This window comes from Cervus canadensis, chromosome 8 (genome assembly GCF_019320065.1).
Source record: "Cervus canadensis isolate Bull #8, Minnesota chromosome 8, ASM1932006v1, whole genome shotgun sequence".
Taxonomy (NCBI): Eukaryota; Metazoa; Chordata; class Mammalia; order Artiodactyla; family Cervidae; genus Cervus; species Cervus canadensis.
This window is the reverse complement of record NC_057393.1, coordinates 14,346,181-14,373,516: the sequence shown is the minus strand read 5'-3', so window position 1 is coordinate 14,373,516 and position 27,336 is coordinate 14,346,181. Positions and strand designations below refer to the sequence as shown.

Genomic DNA, 27,336 nt, shown 5'->3' with positions numbered 1-27,336 from the left:
AAGAGAATATTTGTGCCTCTTCTCAAGCAGGTATTTTGCTGGCATAGTAAAAGCCCCACTCATTCATAGGGCAGATTCCTGAAACTGGGTAGTTTCAACTATCCAGAACCCTGGGGAATATAGGAAGTGGTCACTACCTGGAGATAAACTCCTGCTCAATGTCCTATGCCTTCTGTCACTCAAGAAGAAACCATCCTTGTATCCTTACAATTCTGAATAGAAGGAGGTATAGCAAATTAAAATTAAAACTAAAATCATGGCATCCAGTCCCATCACTTCATGGCAAATAGATGGGAAAACCATGGAAACAATGACACTTTATTTTCTTGGGCTCCAAAATCACTGCACACGGTGACTGCCACCATGAAATTAAAAGACACTTGCTCCTTGGAAGAAAAGCTATGACCAATCTAGACAGCATATTAAAAAGCAGAGACATTACTTTGCCAACAAAGCTCCATCTAGTCAAAGCTGTGGTTTTTCTGGTAGTCATGTATGGATGTGAGAGTTGAACTATAAAGTAGGCTGAGTGCTGAAGGATTGATGCTTTTGTACTGTGGTGTTGGAGAAGACTCTTGAGAGTCCCTTGGACTACAAGGAGATACAACCAGTCCATCCTAAAGGAAATCAGTCCTGAATATTCACTGGAAGGACTGATGCTGACACTGAAGCTCAAATATTTTGGCCACCTGATGTGAAAAACTGACTCACTGGAAAATGAGTGGAATGTTAGGTTTTTTAAAAATTCATTAATACCTTCAGGGCCAGTGTAGACATGTCCATTGAGTCAGTGATGCTATCTAGCCATCTCATCCTATGTCATCCCCTTCTCCTCCTGCTTTCAATCTTTCCCAGCATCATTCATTATGAGCACTGAATTCAATTCACCCTGAATTTCACAAAATAGGAAGTATATAACACATTTTAGGAAGATTTTCATCAAAAATGTCTAAAACTTTAAAAAGTGATTTTAGCTCTTAGAATGATAATTAAAATTTTAGTTGTGTGAGAATACTATTACACTATATATAATATAACACAACTTTATATTTTAATTCTACCATGTCAGATAAACATATCTGGGATATGTTTTGGGGGATTTCATACCTTTGGCTATTTTTACTTTCAAATGTCATTGGCTAAAAATTATGATGCCACTGACAATCTGGAAAAACCAAATTAAAATAATGAGATCTTCTGACCTAACAGACTGGCAAAAACTGAAAAGGTCTGGTACCAGGAGTCAGAAACTCTCACATACTGCAGGTGGAAATGTCAACTGGCATATCTACTTTAGAAATAAACTAGCAAAATTGGAATTGCAGGGACTTCCCTGATGGTTCAGTGGTTAAGACTCTACGCTTCCAATGCAATAGGCATGGGTTTGATCCCTGGTCAGGGAACTAAGATCCCACAGGCCTTATGGCAAGAAAATAAATTGGAATTGCATATACCCTATGACTCAGCAATTACACTTCTAGATTCCATCACTAGAATCTCTAGTAATGTGTACAAGATGACCTACACAAACATGTTCTGCATTTATAACAACAATACACCATGGTATATCCATATAATACACTATAAATAAAGATGAATGAACTAATGTTTTTTGTATCAATGTTTTATAATGTTTCATATCTATCAATATATATAAACCAGATTCTCAAAAATCATAATGCTGAGTAAAAGGAATTATAGCATATACATATCAAATGATACCTTAAACACACAAAAGTACTTCATATATTTATACCGCATCTATATATTTCCTGATACATATGGTATATATATAAAAACATGGAACAGAAGGATACATATAAAATATATGAGAGTAGTTGCCCCTTAAAAGCCAGGGAGAGGAAGGGTCAAGGGTTGGGTGACACTGGGGACCTTCAATTTTACTTTTAAATTTCAAAAGGTAAGCTAATTCTGTGACATGTATATGTGTCATAATATTCTCTGCCCTTTTCTATGCTTTTAAAATATTTTTAAAATAAAAAATTAAGCTATTGTTCAGTTTTGTCTGTTAGTCTATCAAGAACTGAAACTTTTTAAAAGTTTTAGTTTTAAAAACCTCCGTCTATTTGGATAAACCCATTCTGGCTAGCATACACAAAATGAGTACACAGTGCTAAACTAGCAAAGCTATTTACTTAAATCCTGACTCAGACCCTCCATAAGAGAGATCACGCAGGACCATTTTCTAAAGGAAAAGGAATATCCTTTCATTAAAGCTTTCTTGTGGGAATTTAACTTCTGCTAAAAAAAATAAAGTAATTCTAATACAGTTTCTAGTCCCAACTTAGTGTGTAAACCAAATTCATTGTCTTTTGGTGTTTCAAGTTCCAAGCACTGGACTCCTGGATTCTCAACTAAGTTTAGGAGATCCTTCCCCCACCAGATAGTGTAACACCTCGCTTTAGGAGCGCGCTAGCCAGTTGACTCGGGAATGCTCCTCTCATTTTCCTGAATGTGGCACCTGTTTGCTTTGCACTTCCCCACCAGTCTGCCAATCTGCCCACCCATGCCCAAGCTCTCCCCTCATAAGGCCCAGGAAGACATGCTTTGGTTAATTACAGGTCTTAGCAATCACAGTCTCATCCCTATATTCAGGTAACGCATTTCTACAGTCCACCTATACATTTTCACACTAACTCTACAGCCATCACCAGCAGCTTCAAAGTGGTCTCCCAACACACCAGCTGTGTTCTATCAGAGGTCTTCATGTTGCTTTCTATTTTCTGCAACCATATTATGATAGAACTGGCAGCCACAGAATTTACCATCTGCTATGGATACTGAAAGGGGTTGTGGGGGTGGGGAGGGGGGAGAGATTTACACATGCTGCAAAAGCAACTTATTTATTCCAAACCAGAGCTGAGCAAAATATGGAGGATACATCCGTTTACTAAGCAGAAATCCAAACATCTACTTATTTCATCATTTTAGGTAAACCCAGAAATATATCTTGTAATCTTTATCTCGTTCCACCAACAGGAAGAAATGAGCAAAGATTCTGGAAGGATGTTACCTCTTTATGTCCCACAGAAGCCCCTCACCCATCCCACCCCGTCCTCTCTCCTGCTTGCGCAGCTGCACCAATTGCAGAAACTGCTTCTTTTTGTTTGAGAATTGCTCGTGAAGACTCTGCAATAGCAACAGATGTTCTTGGGCCCACATCACTTAATTATGATGCTCAACGATTCTCTGCAGCTCAAGGCTGGGGTAGAACCCAGCAGCATGAGTGCTGGCTGGCTGAAGCAAGCTGGGTAACATTACATCTATTCTAGAGTCTCTATTCTGGCTCTTCGTGAAGTGGCGAATTGGCCGGTGGTTACCCTTGCTGGTTTCGAAAGCTCTTAATATTAGAAGCCCTGGCTGTTGTCCAGAACTCTTCCTTGAGGCTCATCCAGGCAGATACCTGGCTTCGGAAACTACACCAGCATTTCAAAGCACAGGCAGGCTGACTTACAGAGGGAAGTCTTTCTAGAGTGAACCGTGCTCCCTTCTCCTCCACCAAAATGGGCAGCTCTGTTCTTTCTGCCTCACATATTATCCAACTCCAGTTTATACTAAAATGTCTGCTCACTGGGGCTCAGCAGAAGTATAGATAACTGATTTAGACACTAAGATAGCTTTATATTTTGCTGTGTGTATGTTTTATGCAAGAAAGCCTCTGATGTTCTGAATTGCGTCTAACTTCCACTAACATAAACATTCATTTTTATCTCCATGATGCACAAATTTAACCAAGAGTTGTGAGCCTATAGAAACCCCAGTTTGGAGCCCAAGAAGCGCACACATGCACTGCCTACACGGGACAACAGAGTAGACGATCTGGACAAAGACCACTCTACCTTACAGTTGACTGAATTAGACTTCTAAGCAGGTATCTACTGTAATCACTGAAAGTCTTTATTTCCTTCCTCCAAGTACTGAACAAATTATTCATACAGGCACTGTGTTAAGCAGGAAAAAAATACAGTGAGAAACATATCAGGCAAAGTGCTCTCATAAAAGTTATGGTCAACCAAGAAAGATCAACAATGAAATGAGCAATTTATAACAACACTTGCTATAATGAGAGAAATACTGCACTACACAGCAGAGGCTACAACACTGAGTCTGAAGAGGTCTCAACCCTACACCATTTTTTACTTATTTTTCTTAAACTTCATTCCTTTTTTGTCCAGTTACAATATTTAAAAGTTTAAACAGGCAGAGCATTCGAATTGTGCATATCTACCTGTTTTAGCATCTTTGGTGATGCAGTTCAAAAACCATCAAATCATTTTTAATATAAATCAACAATTCTATTGTTCTACCTCTGTAAGTCTGGCTAGAACTCAGCTGAGCTTATCTTTAAAGAACAGAGTAAATTAAATCATTCCCACTAGGACAGAATTCTTTTCACTCTCTCTTTTGCTGGTGTTCTTTCTTCCAATTCAAAGTTCTTTCCCTCCAATTTTCACAGGCAATAAAGTAGTAGCTGCCCCCTAAAGCTGTCTTACAGCATTCTCCAAATTCTAGGTATTGTGTGTTAGATGGAAACACATGTCATCAGAACAGAGATCCTTGCTCTTTGTTTCTGGATAGATTGCTGTTAATAAGAGACTCATTTTCACTTTCAAACTGCTAAGTAATTACTTTTTCTCTGGCACAACCACTTGCCCCTCTGTTCTAAAGAAACTGCATGTATGTGAATGTATTATGCATGAACAGTTAGCATAATGGGTGCATATCTTGCTCTTTAGAGTGGCTTCTTTATTGATTTCTTAAAAATAAAATACTTTGGGACCTTCACCTCTGAAATTTACACAAGATGAAGAAATTTTAACAATAGACAACTGAGCCAAGATGCAAACAGTATCATCTATCTTGCTTCTTGAAACCTAAGTCTTGGAAAGTGTCTGTCTCTTTCCCTTTTCATTCATTGTTCCTGGCAAGCTGACAGAACCGCCTGATGCAGGGTTACAGTAGCTCACCCAAACGACTTCTAATCAGCCACTTAAACATTTATTCATTTCAAAACTCGATCTCAGAACATAGTATTAAACATAAATACTTACTGTTCAAAGGCAGACATTCTTCTATTCTACAGATTTCTTTCTTTTTATGCACACTCCACACACACCCCCACCACCCTGAGAAATGTGAAAGCTATTCCATTAAAAGCTCAAAGAAGCTTTGCCCCCCCCACCTCCGTATATAGGAAAAAACCACAAAGGACTATGACAAAGATCCTGAATGAGTCATAAAGGATGCCCTTCAATTGTAGAAGCATGACTAACACATTTAAATATGATAACTGCTTCACAAGCAGAGCGAAACTTCATTTGGTTGACTTCAAAATATATAGTCCTCTATTTTTCTTTTACCCCCAAAATAATTTGGAAGGGTTATTGAAATCAATGTGATTTGATTTCAGTTTCTAACACATTGTTGATAATGCTACTTAGGCAAAAAATAGTGGAAAGTAACAACCATTCCATCATCTACACCTGTAATGATGTCTTAAAAAAAAAAACAAACACTAATCCAACCCATACAACTTACCTGTGCCCTATATAATATTTTGATAATGAATTTTGGTTGATAAGATGTGATAAGTACATAAGAAATATACAGGTGTTTCATTACAAAGAAGCAACTATCTTGCTTGTGAGAGACTTTGAAAAAAATATTTAAGTGATATTTAAGCCAAGCATTAAGAGATAATAAGTTTGTCGCTTGGAATTGGGTAGGCATCTTGTCTCTGTTCTTTTTCCCATCCTACCCCCAAATTCTAAGCATTCATGGATACGCACAATTCATCACAGTCATTTTTTAACTTGCCGTATCCCTCATTAGAGTAGTTTTATACTTAAGAGTGGGATATTTGCACATTTTTCTTTACATCCCTGTGCTCAGAAGGCATTCAGCAAAAAGTTTTCCTTTCAATACAAGGTTTCCTCATCAACTCAGATCCTGATTCCATCCTCAAAAAAACTGATAAAAACCACAAGATGATCGTGTTACACTGTTCTTAAAAAGGGAGAACTGCAAAGGGAAAGACCATTAAGACATTGGCCCACCATCCCAAATCTCCTACTCTGACGGTTGGATTGCACTGTGTCAGAATCTATACACACGCGCGCACAGGCGGGCACACATGTGCAGATGCACACAGAAACACACACACGTGAGAGTTTTTCTAATGTAAGATTGATCTGACATGTAACTTTCAGTTTTTAAATACAAACCAATATAAGGTAAAGAAGAACTATTGAGTCTGATCATTTCTGGTGGAAAATCCCTGAGCTAACAATAAAAAATAAAGAATAAAACCAAGACTTTTGTGGGAAAAGCCAATTAGCTCCCCTAAGTTTACCTGCTTCAAAATGAGTATTTGTAGTCAGGATACCTATGTCTGAATCTAGACTCTGTTAAGCCCTGAAAAGGAGGTTGTCAAAGTGCTACTTGCCCAGTCATGTCTGACTCTCTGTTACCCCATGGACTGTAGCCCACCAGGCTCCTCTGTCCATAGCATTCTCCCAGGAAAGAATACTAGAGTGGGTTGCCATTCTCTTCTCCAGGGGATCTTCCCAACCCAGGGGCCGAACCCAGGTCTCCTACATTGCAGGCAGATTCTTTACCTTCCATGCCACCAGGGAAGCCCATGCTGAGCCCTGAGGTCCTTATTCCTGTGAAACAAAGCTGGCACAGGTTTGTTGGGAGCATCAGATAAGGAAGATAAGGGAATGTACATGACCTGCAGTAGCTTCTTAAAAAAACAGTCTCTTCAGCAACTTCTGAGCAATTTCTGAGGAAATTCACATCCTACCACTTGTCTCAACAGAGGAGATTCCAAACAGGGTATAAAAAGATCTACCCAAGGGAATCATACCCACTGTCTCTTCCCACTGATAAGGTTTGTGACCAGACAACACAGACGGTTAAACTTAATGTGGACACGTGGAAGGAAAAAACTTGCTGTTTATTTTTCTGGTCCCTTCCATGTCTGCAAAATTTGCCCACACTGAATTAACTACGGCAAAAGGAGTCTTACTTTAGACTCCTATCCTGGATGAATTTAACTGAACTTGTTCGGGGTCACGAAGTAAGAATAGCCATGAATATCTGCTGATGTGGACTGCACAAAGCTCACACAGCCAGGCAGGAAAAAGTGCTTTGCCAGAGAAAATGGTGTTCTTCATTTACCACCTCCAGAACTAAAGCTGCTTTTACTCGTTCTGTGCTGTATAAAAAGGCTTTTATTATAGGCTTCCCTCCTTTGTCATACAGCCCCCTTTGGGGGAAAAATCTGCAGTAATAAGCCTGCTAGTCTTTTAACACAAGATAAACAAGAGTGTGGTAAACTTAAAACCATCCTATTTTGTTTTACCCGATCACACAACATTCCATATCGCTTTCATGTCTTTTATTCCCATTTCTGTTAATAGTTATTTTTAAAGAATGAGTACAGGAGCAGGTCAGTAGAGATGTTACAAAACTTTCTGGGCACACTCTGTGTAGAGAAACATGTAAACAGGTAAAAGGCCAAGTTAATTTTTAATCCTTCTTTTGCCAAACGCATTTTACCTGCCATTCACTTGTATTACAGATGGTTCACTTAAAAACTTGCTGCACAAAGTGGCTCGCCGTTAAACAACCTTCATCATCACTAATAACAGATGTTTATAGAACGTCTACTATTTTTAGGGCAATGCTAGGTCTACAAATAAGCAGGGATTAAAGAAGGATAAGAAAAAAAAAACAAAAAAACTTGTTCCTCTTATGTTATTCATGTTCTCCTAAATCCTTCCTTCTCTGTCATATGGAGACATGTTTGCTTTCCCTAGTCCTATTTTCTACGTAAATCAGAGTTCTCCTGAATTAACTCTTCCTACTTGATTTGCTCTTTCACTCTTGGACCAGAAACATCTATGGAGGAGACTCAATTGCTAAATCTTGGCTCTTTCTCCCCAAGCTGGAAGATGGTTGGGTATCTTAAGGAAAGAGGCTCAAGCTATCTGGCTTAAGCATCACCAATCAGCTTTGCTTTGAAATTATGGGGCATCAGGGACCCAGGAGCTAGGCACACACTCCCCACCTGTTGGCAGACTTGGGACATTTGTGGTTTTGTTGTCTAACAGCTGAGAACTAGAAAACCTGTCAAACTTTCTTCTGTGACCTTCTTACCATATGAGATGCATGTACCAGCCATGTTCTATCACAAATATTCTTATTACCCACCTACCATTTCCTGCACTGCCTAGTAAAAGGAAGAGAAGATACTTAAAATTTTATAGAACACCAAAGGTTTATTTAAAAATGAGCAAAGAGGCAAGAAATCTGAGTGAAAAATAACGATTTAAAAATCCATTATAATGTGCTTTGAACTAGAGTATTTACCCTTAATACTAACACACCAACATCTATATAGGTGGCAAATTAACATGAGTTAAAAAGTTGGATGTTAAGAGCTTAATATTAAAAGTCGATTCTTAAGAACTCAATAAATACCCCCCAAATATGCCACAATTTATTATTTTACCCCTCCAAAATATTTAGCTCTCTGCCAATTTTCATTACATCTCTTACTCTGAAATTTTCAAGACAAGGTTGCATAATTTGCGGCAATGATGAGCACCTTCTTTAATAACCACAAAGAACCTGTTTCATTAATTTTCCACCACGGATGTTATGCTGTGAAATATTTGGTCTATCAAATTTCTAAAAATAGAAATTTTTAATTTCTAAAATAAACTTAATTTATATCTAAATAACAATAATATAATAAATAATGAACAGCTCTCTCTCTCTCTCCTCCTCTTTATTCTCTACTTAGTCCCTGTACTTCTTAAAACTTAGCCTTCCCTCCTATTTGTCCCTTCCCTAAACTTATAGGGAAAAGAAGACATATGCTAAAAAAAAAAAAAAAAAAAAACCTCATGAATCTTAAATGGGTATGTTCAGAGACATAAAGGTAAGTAGAATTCAATTATTTAACAATTAAAAAATAAAACTGCCAGAGCCTAGGAAAATATTCACCGGGCTCTACCATCTTCACATTGGGTGTTTTTCAATTTTCAACATATTATTCACATATTTAGAGGAAGCAAACATACAAAGGGTTTATGGAGACATTTGAGCTAAATGCCAATGGACTAATTCCAAAGAGTTCCATCCAGATCTAAGATGCTTAAACCCCAAAGGTAAATGTCTCAGGCGTTCAATGCCATCACTAGAATCCCAAATCTGACTGTTGGAAAAAGTACACTTCTTGGGGGCCTGAGTTCCTTGGCCTGGTGCCTTGCTGCACATTTAGCTGTGTAGTTAATCTCCCAGAGCAGCGCCCACCGTGGCATGCCTGCTATTCTTTACCATCTGGAGCCTGGAGTTGATATTAGCCTGAACCACACATGCAGGAGAAAAGAAATTTTAAAAAGACAACTCTCATTCGCATTTGACTGAAATTGGTGGCAGAACAATGCGCCATGCTGTCTAGGCTTTTTACACATGTAAGAGAGGAAAGAAAGGGTAAAATACAAACCTTCTCCTTTGTCTTCTGGTTCTCTGCTCTAAGGTCTTCATATTCACCTATCGCTAAAAGAAAAAAAAAGGAAAGAAATGTCACAATGCTATCAAAAGTTTACTGTGGAAAAACCTGGGAACCCAACTAACCCTTACTGTCTATTTACTAGATTGGGGGTGGGGTGGAGAAGAGGCTACAGAAGATGGGCTCCTGCTTTAAAGAAAAAGGAAGAAAGAGAGAACAGAGCGGACGTGAGTCCCCTGAGCCAAATTTCAGTTCTCCTGGGTCACTAGGAAGACTTATGAGCCATAAATGCCCACGACAAGTCACTTCTCATCTCTGATGTTCAGCAATTGTGAAAGGAGACAGGTGGGTGTTCCTTGAAGTTCCTTCCAGCATGATCAGGCTGCGGTACTGTAATCAGAGGTGTATTTTTGAAAACTGGCCTCCAGAAAATAAACTCAGTGTCACATATCTGCTCCACCCACAGATGAAAGTTTAGACTATAAGCATTCAGCTAAGAACAACTATTTTCAGGCACTGCAAGATCATCAACCACCAAGCTATGACCAGATCCTAGCCAGATTCATTTCTCTAAGTTGCAAGAATATGGGAGTTGTTTGCAAATATATCCAACTATGTGGGGAAAGCAGCAGTTTTCTACTTAAAACCCTCTACTGCCAGAAAAATGATCAGAACCCCCGCATTCAACTTTTAGCTAAAGCGCCATTTTTAGATATCCTCACAGTTGAGAATGTGATGTTCAGAGTTTATGGTGGGAAGAAAGAGAATGATCTAGGATTAATGATGGAGCAGAATGTCTAAGGTGGGCCCAGGAGAACTGCTGTCCACTCCCAGACCAGCACCATTTTGACTGGTACGAGAGAGCCAGGCAATAACCAAGCTTGGATTTTTATACTTTGACTTAAAAAATTTAATTGGTGTTTATCTTCAAAAGCTCAGTTTTGGTCTTCCTCGTGGCTCCATGGTAAAGAATCCATCTGCCAATGCAGGAGACACAGGTTCAATCCCTGGTCCTGGAGGATCCCACATGCCATGGAGCAACTAAGCCCGTGGGCCACAACTACTGAGCCTGTGCTCTAGCCCAGGCTCCGCAACTACTGAAGCCCACGTGTCTAGAGCCTGTGTTCTGCAAAGAGAAGCCACTGCAATGAGAAGCCCATGCATGGCAACTAGAGAATAGCCCCAGCTCCCTGCAACTAGAGAATAGCCCACACAACAATGAAGATCCAGCACAGACAAAAATAAATTAATTAACTTAAAAGCTCAGCTTTTCCTTAAAAAAAAAAAAAAGACAGAGCTCTCTAAATCTATGAAGAAGCTGAAGGCAGAAATAAAAAAATCTGAAACCTGTAGTTTTAAGGACATTCCAAATAATCCAGTCATTAATGCTAGAGTGTATGATTCTAACCACTGGAGCAGACACCCCCCAAACAATTCATATAGTAAAGTACATGTCTGAAGGGTAGTTACTATGATGGCAGGACTGAAATCTTACAATCCAATTCAAATAAACAAATATTTATGGGATTATACCATCAATGCCCAGAAGTTTTACCAACATTTCATCTAAATAAGAACTAATAGACAATTTTTATCAAAGCCACACCCAAAAAGAATCTTTGAAAATTAGCCCATAGATAGCTTAATGCATACATGTAAAGATATACCCCTTTTAAAAATAGTTTCAACAGAAAAGATTTGATTAATCACAGACTGAAGCTCACCAGCTCCTTATCAGCTGCCATCACACAAACTCAACCAATGAGTATGAACTAAATTGTTCTTGGGTCTGAAAATTCAATAAAATGTCCCGTCCCTCCTTTTTTAACGAAAAGAAACAAGAACTAAGAGATTCTAAGACATACGCACTTACATTACTGGGTAGTCTATGGTCATGGTCCCAAATCTTATTACTACATCTAATATTGTTTCAAAAAAGAAATAAATATTTTAGTGAGAGACTTTGCTTCAGTTTACTTGACATTCAAGTATTCTTAGATAAAGTTGAAAAATCAAAATTGATTTACTGCTCTATTCTTGATGACCTACATTACAGATATACAAAAAAAAAAAGCAAAAAGGATTATAAAACCATGATCTCACACTGGCCTTAAGAAATTTTTTTTTCCTATTTAAAACATTAGATAATGGCTTTAAAGGCCTTTTCAAAAAAACTGATACTGTTCTTCCATTCCACTGCCAATAGAGTCCAGGCTCCCAATTACTGGGTCTTTATGAAAAGCATTAATTATGAACCCTTCACCTATCATATCTTAATGGAAACCATAGAAAATATGTTTTACATGACTGAATACAATTAAAAAAAAAAAAAATGACACCAGGTATCTTCCCAGGGGTAGAAAAAGTATGGGAAGAATTCAACCATTTAGTAGTGGGAAGGGGCACTTGGGGAATAGGACATAGAAACATTTACTCATATATTTCTATTTCTTTGAAATTAAAAAACCAAGTTCACTGCCCTAAACAATAGTCACATACACATATATCATAGTGGATACATATGCAACCCCATTTTAAGCAAAACTTTTAAACACTGTTCAGCTACTTCTTTTTTGGCAATGCCAAAGCATCACAGAGTAAGCCTTATCGTTTCACACCTGGCTCACAGCTTGAAAAACTTTTACCATGAATTGCACAACTCAAGTGATTTGATGAGAGAAATCTTCCAAATGTTGAATTAATCAGCAAAAAAGAAGAAATTATTTTGACCAGCTCTTTCATGGGAAAGATACCGGCAGCTTGGGAAGACGTCATCCCTTAAAGTATATTTCACTATAAAGTCACATGGCACAGTAATTTAAAAGTGCAATCCAAGCACTTCACTTATCCACGGGCGTTGGGCAAATTGGTTTTCCTCTGAGTCTCAGATTCCTCATCTGGCATATAGGAATAACAATTGTACATCTCTCATAGTATTGTTACTAAGAGTAGGTGGACTAATATGTAAGATACAAGGACACTTGGGCATAGCAAATGTTCAACTGTTGCGACTTCCCTGGAGGTCTAGTGGCTAAGACTCCATGCTCCCAAGGCAGGAGGTCCAGGTTTGACCCCTGCTCAGGGAAGGAGATCCCACGTGTCACAACTGAGCGTTCACATGCCTTAACTAAAGGACCCCATTTGTCACAAGTAAGATCAAAGATCCTGAGTTTTTGTTAAACCTATTACTGTTACATCAAGGTATGTCAATCCTTACAAAAGGTATGTGTATAACAAGAGGTTAGGCTGCTCCCTAACACCTTTCAGTCTCAGACTAACTTCTGTCATACGTGACCTGAAAGATGGCAAAATTTCTGAAATGCTAAGTACTATTACCCTCCACCAAATAAAAGGAGCAGGGGAGGGGTGCTAAATATCAATTGTAGTTTGTGCAGTAAAAAAACAGAAGGTGCCAAAGAAGTGTGGGCATGTCTGAAGCTGTACTTTTCAATCCTGGCTGCACGACAGAATCACCTGAGGAGCTTTTAAATCCTACAGCTGCCTAATGCCCTCTCCACCCACCCCCAACCCAAGATTCTGATTTAACTAGGTGGACCTTGAACAGCCATTTTTTTTTATAAGAAGTAAGCACCCCAGGTGATTTTAATGTGCAGCCAAAGAACAGACTCACTACATAGGAGAACGGAATGGAAGAAAAAGGAAGATGTGGAGAAAACAAGGAGAATATCAGGCAAAGCACGTGTTTCAAGAATCATGCTGGTTTTCTATTTTCTAACCCCCTAATGCCAAGGAAGGGAATTTTCTTTCCAAGCTGCAGACCATGCCATAGCCATTCCAGGAAGCAGCTGAGGAGACTGAGTTGTTTGAGAAACATGACAACCAAAGTCATAATTACAGGCCACTAACACCTCTGGCTAGGATGAACCACAATCCGTTTGCCTGGACCTTTTCCAGTTTTAGCATTTGAGAGTCCAGTGCCCCTCTCAGTCCCAGGAAACCTAACCACCCCATCCCAGCCTTAGCTCCAGATCAGTATTTCCAACCATTATGAAAGACCTGCACTGTCAAATCTGGTAGCCACTGGCCACGTGTGGCTACTTACATTTAAGTTAACCAAAATGAAATAAAATTTAAAATTCAGCTTTCCAGCTGCTCAATAGCTACACGTGGCTAGTGGCTACCACTGTGGACAGTGAACACAGAACACTTCCATCACAGCTGGAAGTTCTACTGGACAGTATTTCTGGACACCTCTGCCCAGATACCTTACAAGCACCTCAAACTCAACATGTTAAAAAGGGAACTCATCAATTAAATTTTGCCCAAACACCCTACTTCCTCTATGCATGACTATCATCTACCTAGTTCTTAAGCTAGTATCACAGCACCGCCCTTGATTCCCCACCTCCCCCTCACCACCAAAGGATCTTCGAACTGCTCAGATCTCAAAATGTCTTTCCAACCTGCCCTATCCTCTGTAGCCAGTGCCTCTTTCGAACTGTGATGCTGGAGAAGACTCTTGAGAGACCCTTCGACAGCAAGGAGATCAACCCAGTCAATCCTAAAGGAAATCAACCCTGAATATTCATTGAAGAACTGATGCTGAAGCTGAAGCTCCAATATTTTGGCCACCTGATGCGAAGAGCCTATGCACTGGAAAGGACCCTGCAGCTGGGAAAGATTGAAGGCAGAAGAAGGAGGTGACAGAGGATGAGATGGTTGGATGGCATCACCGACTCAATGAACATGAGCGTGAGCAAACTCCAGAAGACAGGAAAGGATAGGGGAGCCTGGTGTGCTGCAGACCATGGGGTCACAATGAGTCAGACATGACTTAGCGACTGAACAACAACAACTTCTCTAGCCTCGAGCCTCCATATATACCAAGTTCATTCTCTACAAAATAGTTAGCATTGTAACAAAGCAATCTGGTTATTTCATTCTCTTGTTTAAAAGCTACCAAAGATGTTAGCTTCACATCTGGGACCCCCACTTTCCTCTCCTCTCTCCATTCAGAGACCACAACTCACTCAATCACCCCCAAACCTCCAACACTTCCCTAAACCCTCTAAGACCTTTCATGTGCAAGTGTCTTTACAAATATTTTCCCCTCTGTCTACAAGGTCTTCCCTTCCCCATCTTCCCTACATCCTCCTTTTCAATGCAGTTCAACTGTCATTTCTTCTAAGAAACTCTCCCCATATACCATAGGCAAAAATCAGCATTTATAGTGACTTCCCAGGTGGCTCAGATGGTAAAGAATCTGCCTGCAATGCAAGAGACCCAGGTTCAATCCCTGGATTGGAAAGATCCCCTGGAGAAGGGCATAGCAATCCACTCCGGTGTTCTTGCCTAGGAGAATCCCATGGACAAAGGAACCTGGCAGGCTATCGTTCATGGGGTCGCACAGAGTCAGACACAGCTGAGTGAGTAACACTTTCACTTTCACCAGTGTATACTGTTCACATCTCTCTACTGGAGCATCTACATGCAACATTAATAAGTTGTCTGAAAATAGGTCTGTTTTCTTGCCTTTTCTCCCACTCAATTCATTGCTGTAAACCTTACACTCAGCTGAATACCAAGACAGAGTCCATACCTATACTGAATGAATGGGTGGTTCACATAAATCTATGATGTAGAGAGCAATTAAGCCAAATATTAACATCCACTTTTTAAATGTGAAGATACAAATGCATAAAAAGTCAACCCCCATGGTAAGAAATGGTGGAAGCAGAACCAGTTTACTGATTCACAAAGTCAGCCGTGCAAAAACCATTTCTGAGCGTTATTGTGTGTGATGTGCGCTGGGCTTAGCTGCTCAGTCACGTCTGACTCTTGGTGACCGCATGGGCTGTGCCCGCCAGGCTCCTGTCCATGGGGATTCTCCAGGCAAGAATACTGGAGTGGATTGCAATTTCCTTCTCCAGGGGATCTTCCCTACCCAGGGATCGAAGCCAGGTCTCCCCCATTGCAGGTGGATTCTTTACCATCTGAGCCACCAGGGAAGCCCAAGCACTAGACAAGAAATAATCCTCTGGAGTGAAGACTGTGTCTTTATCCATCCATTGTGCCCTCTTCTAGCACAATGCCTGACATAGAGTAGGCACTTGATAAGTGAGTGAGTGAAAGTCACTCAGTTGTATCCGACTCTTTGTGACCCCATGGACCATACAGTTCCTGGAATTCTCCAGGCCAGAATACCGGAGTGGGTAGCCTTTCCCTTCTCCAGGGGATCTTCCCAACCCAGGGATCAAACCCAGGTCTCCCGCATTGCGGGCGGATTCTTTACCAGCTGAGCCATAAGGGAAGCCCAAGAATACTGGAGAGGGTAGCCTATCCCTTCTCCAGCAGCTTGCCGACCCAGGAATCGAACCAGGGTCTCCTGCACTGCAGGCAGATTCTCTACCACCTGAGCTATCAGGCACTTGATAAATGTGTGCTAAATTCAGGAAGAAGGACGAACGGACCTAGGTCTTTACATGAACAACTTATGCAAGAGCACATACTTTCCTCCTCAAACTAAAAGGGCCTCTTGCATCATATGTTACAACAAGATACTTTAGAAAAATGAAGCTTTAAAAAGCCATCAGATAAAACCAAAAGGAAAAAAACAAAACACTGCCTCATGAGATCATCTAATATATACTCTCATCTGTTGAGTCTGCATCTCTGAAACCCACGGAGCCTTGAAACATCTCTTACTAATGGGGTATAAGGACATGAGTCAAAAGAGATAATGTTCAATTAGGACATTATTCCCTTCTCCACACATCCCAATAGGTCTTGCTCTTAAAGGCAGAATAGAAAGAGAAGTCATTTATACCTCAGTTGTCAATGAAAGCATTAGAAGAGCCAGGGAAAACACTGCTGGAAAACCTAATCAAAAGCAAAGGTGAGACATTTCATGTCTGAAAAGAAGTCACAGCAAACCTGAAATTCAATCTTTACCTGATAGAACACACAGTACAGCGCTAAGGATTTAATGGTGCTTAAGAAGTAATCTCAATAAACTATATTAAGGACTTCAACTTAACCACCAAAAAGGAAGGAAACTGGGCAACTTTAAAGTACATTTATTAGCCTGGTTTCTGGTCTGGCATTTAAGGAGCTTATAAGCTGACACTGTGGTTCTCACAACAACAAAAACAGCTGAATAAGCAAAATCAACAACTCTTCTTAGATCCATGAGAGAACCGAAGACACGGGGCAAACTGCTACTCTAAAAATCAGAGATACACTCAGGGAGATACAGAGGATCACAGCCTAGTGGAGAAGCAACCAAGGTACAAAATCCCCTCCTGGGCCAAGCCAGGGGAAGAAAAATCAAACTGTAACTGACAAACTGCTAGAGGTTCAGTTGCAACAAGTTTGAAAGTTAAAAACTCCAGGTGAGGGCCAGTGTTAGGAAGCCCTGACACTTCTGTGAGTTCTACCTCCAGGTATGCTACCAGGACCTCACAGTGAATACTGAGAAAAATTCCCTACTGGTTTTGGCAGGGGACAGGAAAAGTATCCATGATGAAATACGCCCAGAGCCTTCTGCTCTTCTTAACAAGGCCTTCCCTCAAGGGAAATTCTTTTATCAGAGCCTAACAGATTGAAGAGACTGTAATAACCACTTCCAACCCTTTGTAGTCTTGTCTCACCGACAGGGTAAACTAAAACTAGAAGCACTTATGAAAGTCACAGCCTGGGGCGTAGCTCACCGAAACACGGAGACCCTATACCAGGACTCTTCCCTTCCCCCTACCTCACCACCACATGAATGTTTACAGCCGCTTTATTCATAACTGCCAGAACTCAGAAGCAAACATCATGCTCATCAACAAGTGAATGGAGAAACTGACAATGGTACACCCATACAATGGGGTATTATTCAGTGATAAAGAGAAATAAATGAGCTTTCAAGCACAAAAGACACATAGGAAGCCTACAGGCACATTGCTAAGTGGAAGAAGCCAATCGGAAAATGCTACATTCTGTACAATTTCAAATATATAACAGGACGGAAAAAGCAAAACTGACGGAGCCAGTAAAAAGATGGCTGGCTGCCAGGATTTCCAGGGTGACGTAAGAGGAATGAACAGGTAGAACAGAGGAAGTTTTTGGAGCAGTGAAATTATTCTGTTTGATAAATGTTATGATGGGTACATGTCATACATTTGTCTAAATCCGTAGAATGTGCAACATAAAAAAATAAACCCTAATGCAAACTATGGACTTTAGTTAATAATAATGTATCAATACTGGCTCATCGATTCTAAGAACTGTAGTACAGTTCTGTAGTACAATTATCTGTACTACACTAATATAAAATGATAATGATAGAAAAAAGTGGGGGGAGATAAGGGATTATGCGGGAATTCTCTGTACTTTCTGTTCCATTTTTTCTATAATCTAAAACTGCTCCCCAAAGTCTTATGTAAAAAAACAACAAATACATATACATATATGTGTGTGTGTATGTATGTGTGTGTATCAGTCTCAGAATCACACCCTGAATTACACCATACAGGATCTGAGATAGAATCAAGTAACTAAAAGGATCCTAATGTATTACTGTCCACTGTATCATACAAAAATTTCAAAACTCATGTTTTAATGTTTACAATACTTAGATATTTCAATTTAAAAAAAATAAATGAAATAAAATGCTTAGCCAGCATGAGAAGCAGAGAAAACCAAAAGCAGTGTTCCTTCCACGTTTTAAAGCGAAGCTTGGCTGTCTTAACAGCTCTGAATAAAATCTACAGCACAACAAAGTTTAAAATACACAGACTTTGGGGATTTAACAGTTCCACTCCTGAGAATTCTTCCTACAGCTGCACTTACAGCTATATGTGTACAAGGATGTGAGCATTACTGTTTTTAATAAATTTTGATTTTATAAACTTTAGATCCATAGCAAAACTGCCCACATAGTAGACCTCCCATATACCTTACACTCAGTTTCTCCTATTATTAACATCTTACATTATTGTGTTACTTTTCTTTCAATTAATGGACGAATACTGACACACTATTATGAACTAAAGTCCATACCTTATTTCCTTAGTTGTTATCTAGCGCTCCACTTTTGTCCCAGGAGCACTCAGATGCCACAACATATTTAGTTGTCATGTCTCCTTAGGCACATCCTGCTGTTGTTCAGTTGCTCCGTCATGTCAGACTCTGCAATCTCATGGCCTGCAGCACACCAGGCTTCCTTGACCTCTCCCAGAGTCTGCTCAAACTCATATCCACTGAGAATCTAGGCTGTGACGAATTTCGCAGACTTTCCTTGTTTTCGATAATTTTGACCGTTTTGAGGACCATTGATCAGATATTTTGTAGGACGTTCCTTAACGTGGGATGTTGTCCTCAATTGACTTGGACTACAAGTTCTTAGGAGAGGATTACAGATGAAGTATAACTCTTATTAGAGGTACATACATATGATCCTGAGTGAATGCTTAGTCATGTTCAACTCTGTGAGCCCTTGGGCTGCAGCCCGCCAGGCTCCTCTGTTCATGGGATTTCCCAGGCAAGAATACTGAAGTGGACTGCCATTTCCTCCTCCAGGGGATCTTCCTGAACCAGGGATAGAACCTGTGTCTCTTGCGTCTCCTGCACAAGAAGGTGGATTCTTAACCCCTGTGCCACCTGGAAACCCCACTCCCACCAAAAAAAAAAAAAAAGACTCCTTTGGAGAATATAATAAAGACTGGGAAACAATGAGTTAGAAGGAGTAGGTAATTGTACTTTTCAGTCCATATGCTTTTTTTCTTCTATAAGCATATGTTTACTCTTACATCTAACAACAACAACAACAAAAAGGTAAGACTGATCTACCTAACTGCAGAGTTAAGATGGGAATACCAGACCACCTTACCTGTCTCCTGAGAAATCTGTATGCAGGTCAAAAAGCAACAGTCAGAACAAGACATGGAACAATGGCCTGGTTCCAAATTGGGAAAGGAGTACGTCAAGGCTGTATATTGTCACCCTGCTTATTTAACTTATATGCAGACTACACATCATGCAAAATGCCGGACTGGATAAAGCACAAGCTGGAATTAAGACTGCCAGGAGAAATATCAATAACCTCAAATATGCAGATGACACCCCTGTAATGGCAGAAAGCAAAGAGGAACTAAAGAGCCTCTTGATGAAAGTGAAAGAGAAGAGTGAAAAAGCTGGTTTAAAACTCAACATTTAAAAAATGAAGATCATGGCATCTGGCCCCATCACTTCATGGCAAATAGATGGGGAAACAACGGAAACAGCGACGGACTTTATTTTCTTGGGCTCCAAATCACCACAGATGGTGACTGCAGTCATGAAGTCAAAGATGCTTGTTCCTTGGAAGAAAAGCTATGATCAACCTAGACAGCATATGAAAAAGCAAAGACATTACTTTGCCAATAAAGGTCCGTCAAGTCAAAGCTTTGGTTTTTCCAGTAGTCATGTATGGATGTGAGAGTTGGACCATAAAGAAAACTGAGTGGTGAAGAAATGACGTTTTTGAACTGTGGTGTTGGAGAAGACTCTTGAGAGTCCCTTGGACGGCAAGGAGATCAAACCAGTCCATCCTAAAGGAAATCAGTCTTGAATATTCATTGAAAGGACTGATGCTAAAGCTAAAACTCCAATACTTTTGCCACCTGATGCAAAGAACTAACTCATTGGAAAAGACCCTGATGCTGGGAAAGACTGAAGGCAGGAGGAGAAGGGGACAACAGAGGATGAGATGGTTGGATGGCATCACTGACTCGATCGACATGAGTCTGCACAATCTCTGGGAGTTAGTGATAGACAGGGAAGCCTGGTGTGCTGCATTCCATGGGGTCGCAAAGAGTTGGACATGACTGAACAACTGAACTGAACAGTGAAATTCTGACTGGACCATGTAGTTCTTCAGGCCATGCTGAATGTCCATATCAACACAAGTAACCCAACTGAGGTCTCTTCAGCAGTGGCTCAAAAACTTTAGGAAAATGCCTTTTCAATAAATACTCTGATTTACAAAAAATCATATGCCCCACAAAGCCTAAAATATTTATCTCTGTCATTTATAGAAAGAGTCTGTTGACCCCTGATCTCTAGTATATTAGCTTAAAAAAAATTTTTTTGGCTTATTCATACAGTGGATGAGCAATCTATCTTAGGATTCTGGAGACCAGAAGTGCAAAATAGGTTTCACTGAGCTAAAATCCACGTGTCAGCAGAGCTATGTTCCTTCTAGAAGCTCGGGGGGAAAATCCATCTCCTTGCCTTTTCCATTTTGTGGAGCCTGTTCACAGGCTTCCCAGGTGGCTCAAATGGTAAAGAATCTGCCTGTCAATGCACAGGACATGGGTGACGTGGCTCAATCCCTGGGTCAGGAAGATCCACTGGAGGAAGAAATGGCAGCCCACTCCAGTATTCTTGCCTGGGAAATCTCATAGACAGAGGAGCCTGGCGGGCTACAGTCCATGGGGTCACAAAAAGTCAGACAGGACTGAGCAACTGAGCACAACGCAAACAAATGAACTACAACTATATGCAACAATATTAATAAATATCATACACATAATGAGTAAAAGAAGACAGAAGCAAGCAATACATACTGTATGTTTCCACTTCTGTAAATTTCGGAAACTTGCAAAACTTATGTTTGGTGGTATTGAATATCTTTGGTTAGAGGAAGCTGATCGTGTTTGGAGGGGTTATGAGGGGCTTCTGGAAATGTTCTAAGTGTTGTTAGAAACATATTTGCTCTTTAAAAGTAATTCACTGAGATGCTCATTTTTATTTTGCAGACTTTCCTCAATCTATACTTTGTTGTAAAAGCAAAAAGTTTAAAAATAAATCTTATAAAAATGTAACCAGATGAAGAAAAATAAATTTACCAGCCTTTTCACAGACAACTCAGTAAGTACATATATTCCCTGGCTATTTCAGACACAGTTGGCCCCTGGACCACACTTAGAAAAGTGGTATAAAGTCAAGTTTGCACTTGACACCAAGGCAACCAGTTAGTCCCAAACAGCTTTCTAGGGACTGACTTTGTATGGATCCAAGATTGACAATGCTTCAGTTTTGCACACTAATATGGTAATTGTGGCGACTGAAGACAACAGCTTCAGTCCCTTTGTCAAAATAATTCTCTAGCTACTTTCTAGCCTAGAAGCAAAGGAACACTGGAAGAAGCCTCTTTTAATTACTATCTCAGCCTTAAGAATAAGCTTGACTAAATTTCCATCTAAACTTTGAGCGGTGGCTCAATAATTTTGGAGAAAATGATACCAGCTCTCAAGGTGAAAGGTTATCCTGCCTTAAAACCAGTTATCTTGCCATTTAAAAGCGTTAGTCCAAGACTAGCCCATAATTTTTATTTATTTGTTGGTGGTGGTCTTATGTCAGAACATCAGTTTTACTAAGTGGCAGTCATTCTCTACAAAATTCCTCCGCAAGATCCAAATGATATGGCATTATGATGGTGACAGTTTAGTGGACATCTGCTGTTTGTGTCTGCCCAGCCTGCACGTCCCTCTTCTGGTAGTGGCACATCATTCTATTTTGGACTATTCCAAACCTTTGGTCTTTGTGGAGGCTGCCAATCAAGATGCCCCGCTCTTCCTTGGCCAGAGGATTTTAAATACATGACCCAAATGAGGCCACCATCTCTAGACTAGGAACTCAACGAGCAGGGACAAGGTATTTTGCATCTCTGATGCCTAGCACAGTGCCTGGCTATGAATATTCAGTGCATGTGGGCTGAATGAAATACAAAGAAAATCATGTACCTTAAACAAATGCTGAGCTAAGTCTATCATTTCCCAGCAGAATTCTGGAAGGGGAGCAAATTGTAACATGTTTTGTAAGAAAAATGTCCACTTTAGTAAGCTAGGAAATATGCATTGGAAATAGTATCCCAAGTTGCCATTTCTCAGTGCATTAAAGATGCCAATCAGTCCAAAAAATAAATAAATAAAGTCCCCCAAAAGACAAAAGGAGAATTACCTCATTACCTCAACATCTGCTTGAACATAAGCAATCGCACACTGGCTAATTTTTTTTAAAGGGACATAATATAACTTTCTAGAAAGACATAATATAGCTAATTATACCATTCACTAGAAGAGAACATACAATGTTTTGAAGTAATTCAGAAGAGGGTGTGATTTATAAGACATAGAGCTTAGGGAATGGTAAGTATAAATTAGAGATTGTTCATATTATGACAGACTCCGTCATTACATTTCACAACTTTTGTCAAAAGCAACCTTATTCACCACACCACTAAAGGCTTCACATTAGGGAAGGCTGCTGTCAGCTCTGCCATTCATAGTGGATGAGAACTTTCTTTCTGAACACCCTCCTGAAGAACGGGTGCAAATTTCAGACTTAAAACACAAGGGAAGGAATGATATGATGAAACCTAAATGGTCAATAAACATGTAAAAAAGATTTCAAACCTCACTAATAACCAGATCAAACACATTTTTAAAGGTTTACCATTTTTGTTCATCAGATAGGCAAAAATTAAACTAACTGTCAAGACGTCAACAAAGACTACATTGGTCATTGTTGACCAACGCGTTGGAAAATGGACACTGCTAAGGGGAATGTGAACTGGTACAGCCATTTGAGGTGGGCAAGGGGGCATTTCTGCAATGTCTAGCAAAACTTTATGTGTATATGCCCTCTAAGCCAACAAAACAGGTCTAAAAATCTATCCTAGAACAACAAACTTTTAATTGTACAAACTGATCTATATAATTATTTGATTAATGACTGTCTACTAGACATTAAACTTGTCTGTCTGGTTCACAATCTTCTCTCCCAGTGCCTAGTACATGTGATAGGTACATGGTATTTGTCAAAGGAGTAAATTAATATGTTTACTCAGCATTAAAAAAAAAAAGCTTTTAATCAATAATGGTTCTTGTTCACACTAATGAGAGGTAGTGGAATTATTCAAAATGTTAACAGGCAGTAAAAAGTACTGTTTACTTTCAAAAATAAATCACATACATCAGCTTACAAAACTGATCACAATATTGGTAAGAGTCCAAACACCTAGATGCCTGTTTTTCCACCTCAAATCCCTAGCTTCCCAAGTTAGTTCTGTAGGTTCAACAGCAACAAAATACTCTTGAAACAAGTCAATTGCTATCGAAATCTATGGTGGGGTGATGTTAAGTTACTCAGTTCATGCCCAACTCTTTGTCCACTGACAAATAAACACCCCCATTTTGAAGCGTATAAAAATTATACTGTGGGCTGTAAAAGAAATCCCAATATTTGTGTAACCAGACTCAATATCCTTTAAGAAACACAAATTTCAAAGTCCAGCTGTTCTACCCTCTCTGACGTGCCTTAATTGAAGAAATATATCCTCTAAAAATACAATGCACAGATTTCCCAATATAATTGGAAAAAGAACCAGAAACTTAAGAATCATTCCTTTTCCTCAGCTCTCAAATCCAACACAGAGATAGAGATGTGTCCCAAAATCAAATATAAATAACTTGTGGATTATGTGTATTGTTAAATTACTCTTGAAATTATATATAGAATAAAAAGAAGTGAAATTTTAAATTTTAACATTATTTGAAAACTGACCTTTCAACAAAAGATCTGCTATCCGCTGACAGATACCATTGTTAATAAAAGTTTCAACAGTCTAGAATATGAATTGAGACAAGTATGTTGGTGGTGCACGTGCGTGTTCAGTTGCTCAATCATGTCCGACTCTTTACGACTCTATGGACTGTAGCATGCCAGGCTCCTCTGTCCATGGGATTTCCCAGGCCAGAACACTGGAAAGGGTTGCAATTTCCTCCTCGGGGGGATCTTCTCGACCCAGAAATCAAACCCACGTCTCCTGCATCTCCTACACTGCAGGTGGACTCTTTACCACTGAGCTATAAAGAACCCCTTATGTTGGTGGGGGGTGGTATTATTAGCAATAAAATACTAATAAAATCCAGCCCCTCACTAAAACACTTGAGAAATTCCAGATGAAGGCATTGTGCCCACCCACTAGACTAATCAAGGATGGGAGCTGAAGGTACTAGGAAGGCAAAAGCCATTAACATGTATCCAGCACTTTCCAGATGCTGGATACCACAGAGAAATGTGTTGTGGAGAGGTTAAATAACTTCTGCAATGGAAACAATGATAACAGTGACAGACTTTATTTTCTTGGGCTCCAAAATCACTGCACACGGTGACTGCCACCATGAAATTAGAAGACACTTGCTCCTTGGAAGAAAAGCTATGACCAACCTAGACAGCATATTAAAAAGCAGAGACATTACTTTGCCAACAAAGGTCCATCTAGTCAAAGCTGTGGCTTTTTCAGTAGTCATGTATGGATGTGAGACTTGGACTATAAAGAATGCTGAGCACTGAAGAATTGATGCTTTTGAACTGTGGTGTTGGAAAAGACTCTTGAGAGTCCCTTGGACTGCAAGGAGATCAAACCAGTCAATCCTAAAGGAAATCAGTCCTGAATATTCATTGGAAGGACTGATGCTGAAGCTCCAATACTTTGGCCAACTAATGTGAAGAACTGACTCAGTGGAAAGGATCCTGATGTAGGGAAAGATTGAAGGCAGGAGGAGAAGGGGACGACAGAAGATGGTTGGATGGCATCACCGACTCGATGGACATGAGTTTGAGCAAACTCAGGGAGTTGGCAATGGACAGGGAAGCCTGGCGTGCTGCAGTCCATGGGGTCGCAGAGTCGGACATGACTGAGCGACTGAACTAATTTCCCCAAGGTCACCCAGTTACTAAACAGTCATGATGAGATTTGTTTTCAGGAATGTGGACCCAAGAGGGATCCATTTACCCTATGAACAGCTTGTTTGTGGTCTCAGGGAGCAACAGGTCTTAGCATTGGACAGATCTCGTGACATCATCTGGTTTAGCTCTTGCCTGTAGTCAAGTAAGGCTTGATTAACCATAAGATCCATAAAAGAGAAGTGACTCTCCCAAGTTCACAGAGTTGGTGAGTTGAGTCAAGAGAAGTGAAAAAGCTGGGACTAAATACCAGGATTCACCACAAAGCAGGGCCCCTTCCACAACCTGGTCGTGTCAGTAAGTTATTCAGAAAAAAAAGTATATTCCCACACATTTTTACTTCCTAAATTTGTATGGTTCCTCTCTTTCTTGACCTGTATTCTCAGGCCACCTTTGGTCAGGGACATAATCATTTTAAGTTGAAAAGGTGTTCGGTTCACTTGCGATCTTAATTTGGCTTTGTTCAGAGGTGTGGTGAAGCGATGAAAATGACTGACTAAAACTGTTACTTACTAGGATATTAAAATAGTTCTGCATCTAGTTACCCGGCAGTGTAGAAATGCAGGTTACAAGGCCTGGCTTTTCTGCGAACCAGAGCCAAGTCCTAAATCAAGAAAGCCCTCCACCATCAGAGTGCCGCCTCACTGGCGAATCCACTGCTAGAAATGGGAAGCGCTAAAGCACACCGTGGCCTGCAAATCCCAGCTGGGGAAGGAAAGAGGAACTAGGCCAAACCAGAATGAAAAGCTGGAGAAAGGCTGTCAAACCGCGCGGCAGGCCTCCCAGCGCCAATGTGCAAGGGTGGGGCCGGGGCCGGGGAGCCAGGCCAGCGGAGCTGCCCACACCGCGCCCTCTCCACGACAACCAGCCCCACTCGCCTCTCCCGCGTGGCACGGTGGGGACCGTGGGACCGTGTCCGTGCCGAACCCCCGTCCCTTCCCCTAAACCCCCATCTCCAGCTAAAGCCACTAACGGGGAAGCGCTTCCCGCACGGCCCGGCGCGACCCTCCGGGGCACAGGCACGTTAACCCTCTGTCCCGGGGCTCGCCCAAGCGCGCGGGGCGCGGCGGACGCCTCTCTCCGGGGTGACGGAGCTACTGGGGGTGACGGTGGCCGCTGAGCCCCCTCCCGCCCAGCTTCCACCCGCTCCACACCCGGCGCCCGGGAGCCGTCCCCGCCCACGGGCCGCGGCCGCCCGCACCTGGCGGCTACGCGCCCGCCTACCTTGCTCCTTCAGGCTGGAGATGAGCTGCAGCTGCTTCTCCTCTTCCGAGCTGTTCATTTTGGCAGGTGGGGCCGGGAATAAAAGGAAAGGAGGGAGAGGAGAGGGGGTGCAGCGGGGGTGTAGAGGGGGAAGAAAAAAGCAAGATGCCGCTGGCGGGCGGCTTCGCTACCCGGAAGTTGGATTTGCTCCCGCTCCTCCTCCTCCTCCTCCTCCTGCAGGCGCGGGGCGCGCGGGTGAGATCATCCCAGCGCACCTACTCCGCGGCCTCGGCGGCTTTACCTGCCGGCCGGCGGAGAGGCGGGGAGGGGGGCGGAGACAGGCCGGCAGCCCCGGGGGCAGCGGGGAGGGGTGGGGACGCCGGAGGCACCCTCGGTGATCATGGGACCGTCCACCGTGCTAGCCCGCGGCGGCCGCCGACGCTCGGCTTCCTCCGCAGCCCAGGCCCGCGCCGCAGGATGCGCGGGCGGGAGGGCGTGCGCGGGCCCTGCGTTGAGGTGGCGCTGGCTGGTTCCTGCACCCCCGTCTCCGCCTGCATCCCCCTTGTCCGCCTGCACCCTCCTTTTGGACCCCCACCCCCACCCCGGGCCAGGAGCGTGTTCTGGAGAAAGCCTGCCCTGGGTCTGCAGCGTCTATGAGAAGCCCACTTTGAACGCTGTCAAAGGCCTCTCCCCACGAGCTGCCGATAATGTAGATAGCGAGACGTAATGAGCTAATAAACACCCAGATTCTTAGCCAGTTCTTGCATAGTGGACCCTGGTGGTGGGGGCTCCGTGTGGACCAACCTAGGGTCCCCCGCCCCGCTTCTCCCAGGGGCAGGCTGTGTTGTACG

At 41.4% G+C, this 27,336-nt stretch overlaps 1 protein-coding gene across 2 annotated transcripts in view; it reads right to left on the bottom strand.

Moving 5' to 3' along the window:
• SHTN1 (shootin 1) overlaps positions 1–26,640 on the bottom strand; it is a 101,333-nt gene extending 74,693 nt beyond the window's left edge. For both annotated transcript variants that reach the window (XM_043475338.1, XM_043475339.1), the window contains exons 1-2: positions 26,507–26,640; positions 9,539–9,591 (exon numbers count right to left, since the gene is read on the bottom strand). In XM_043475338.1, coding sequence (XP_043331273.1) covers positions 9,539–9,591; positions 26,507–26,564 — 111 coding nt within the window. In that variant the 5' untranslated portion in view covers positions 26,565–26,640. The remainder of the gene's footprint in view (positions 1–9,538; positions 9,592–26,506) is intronic.
• Between the last annotated feature and the right edge of the window lie 696 nt (positions 26,641–27,336).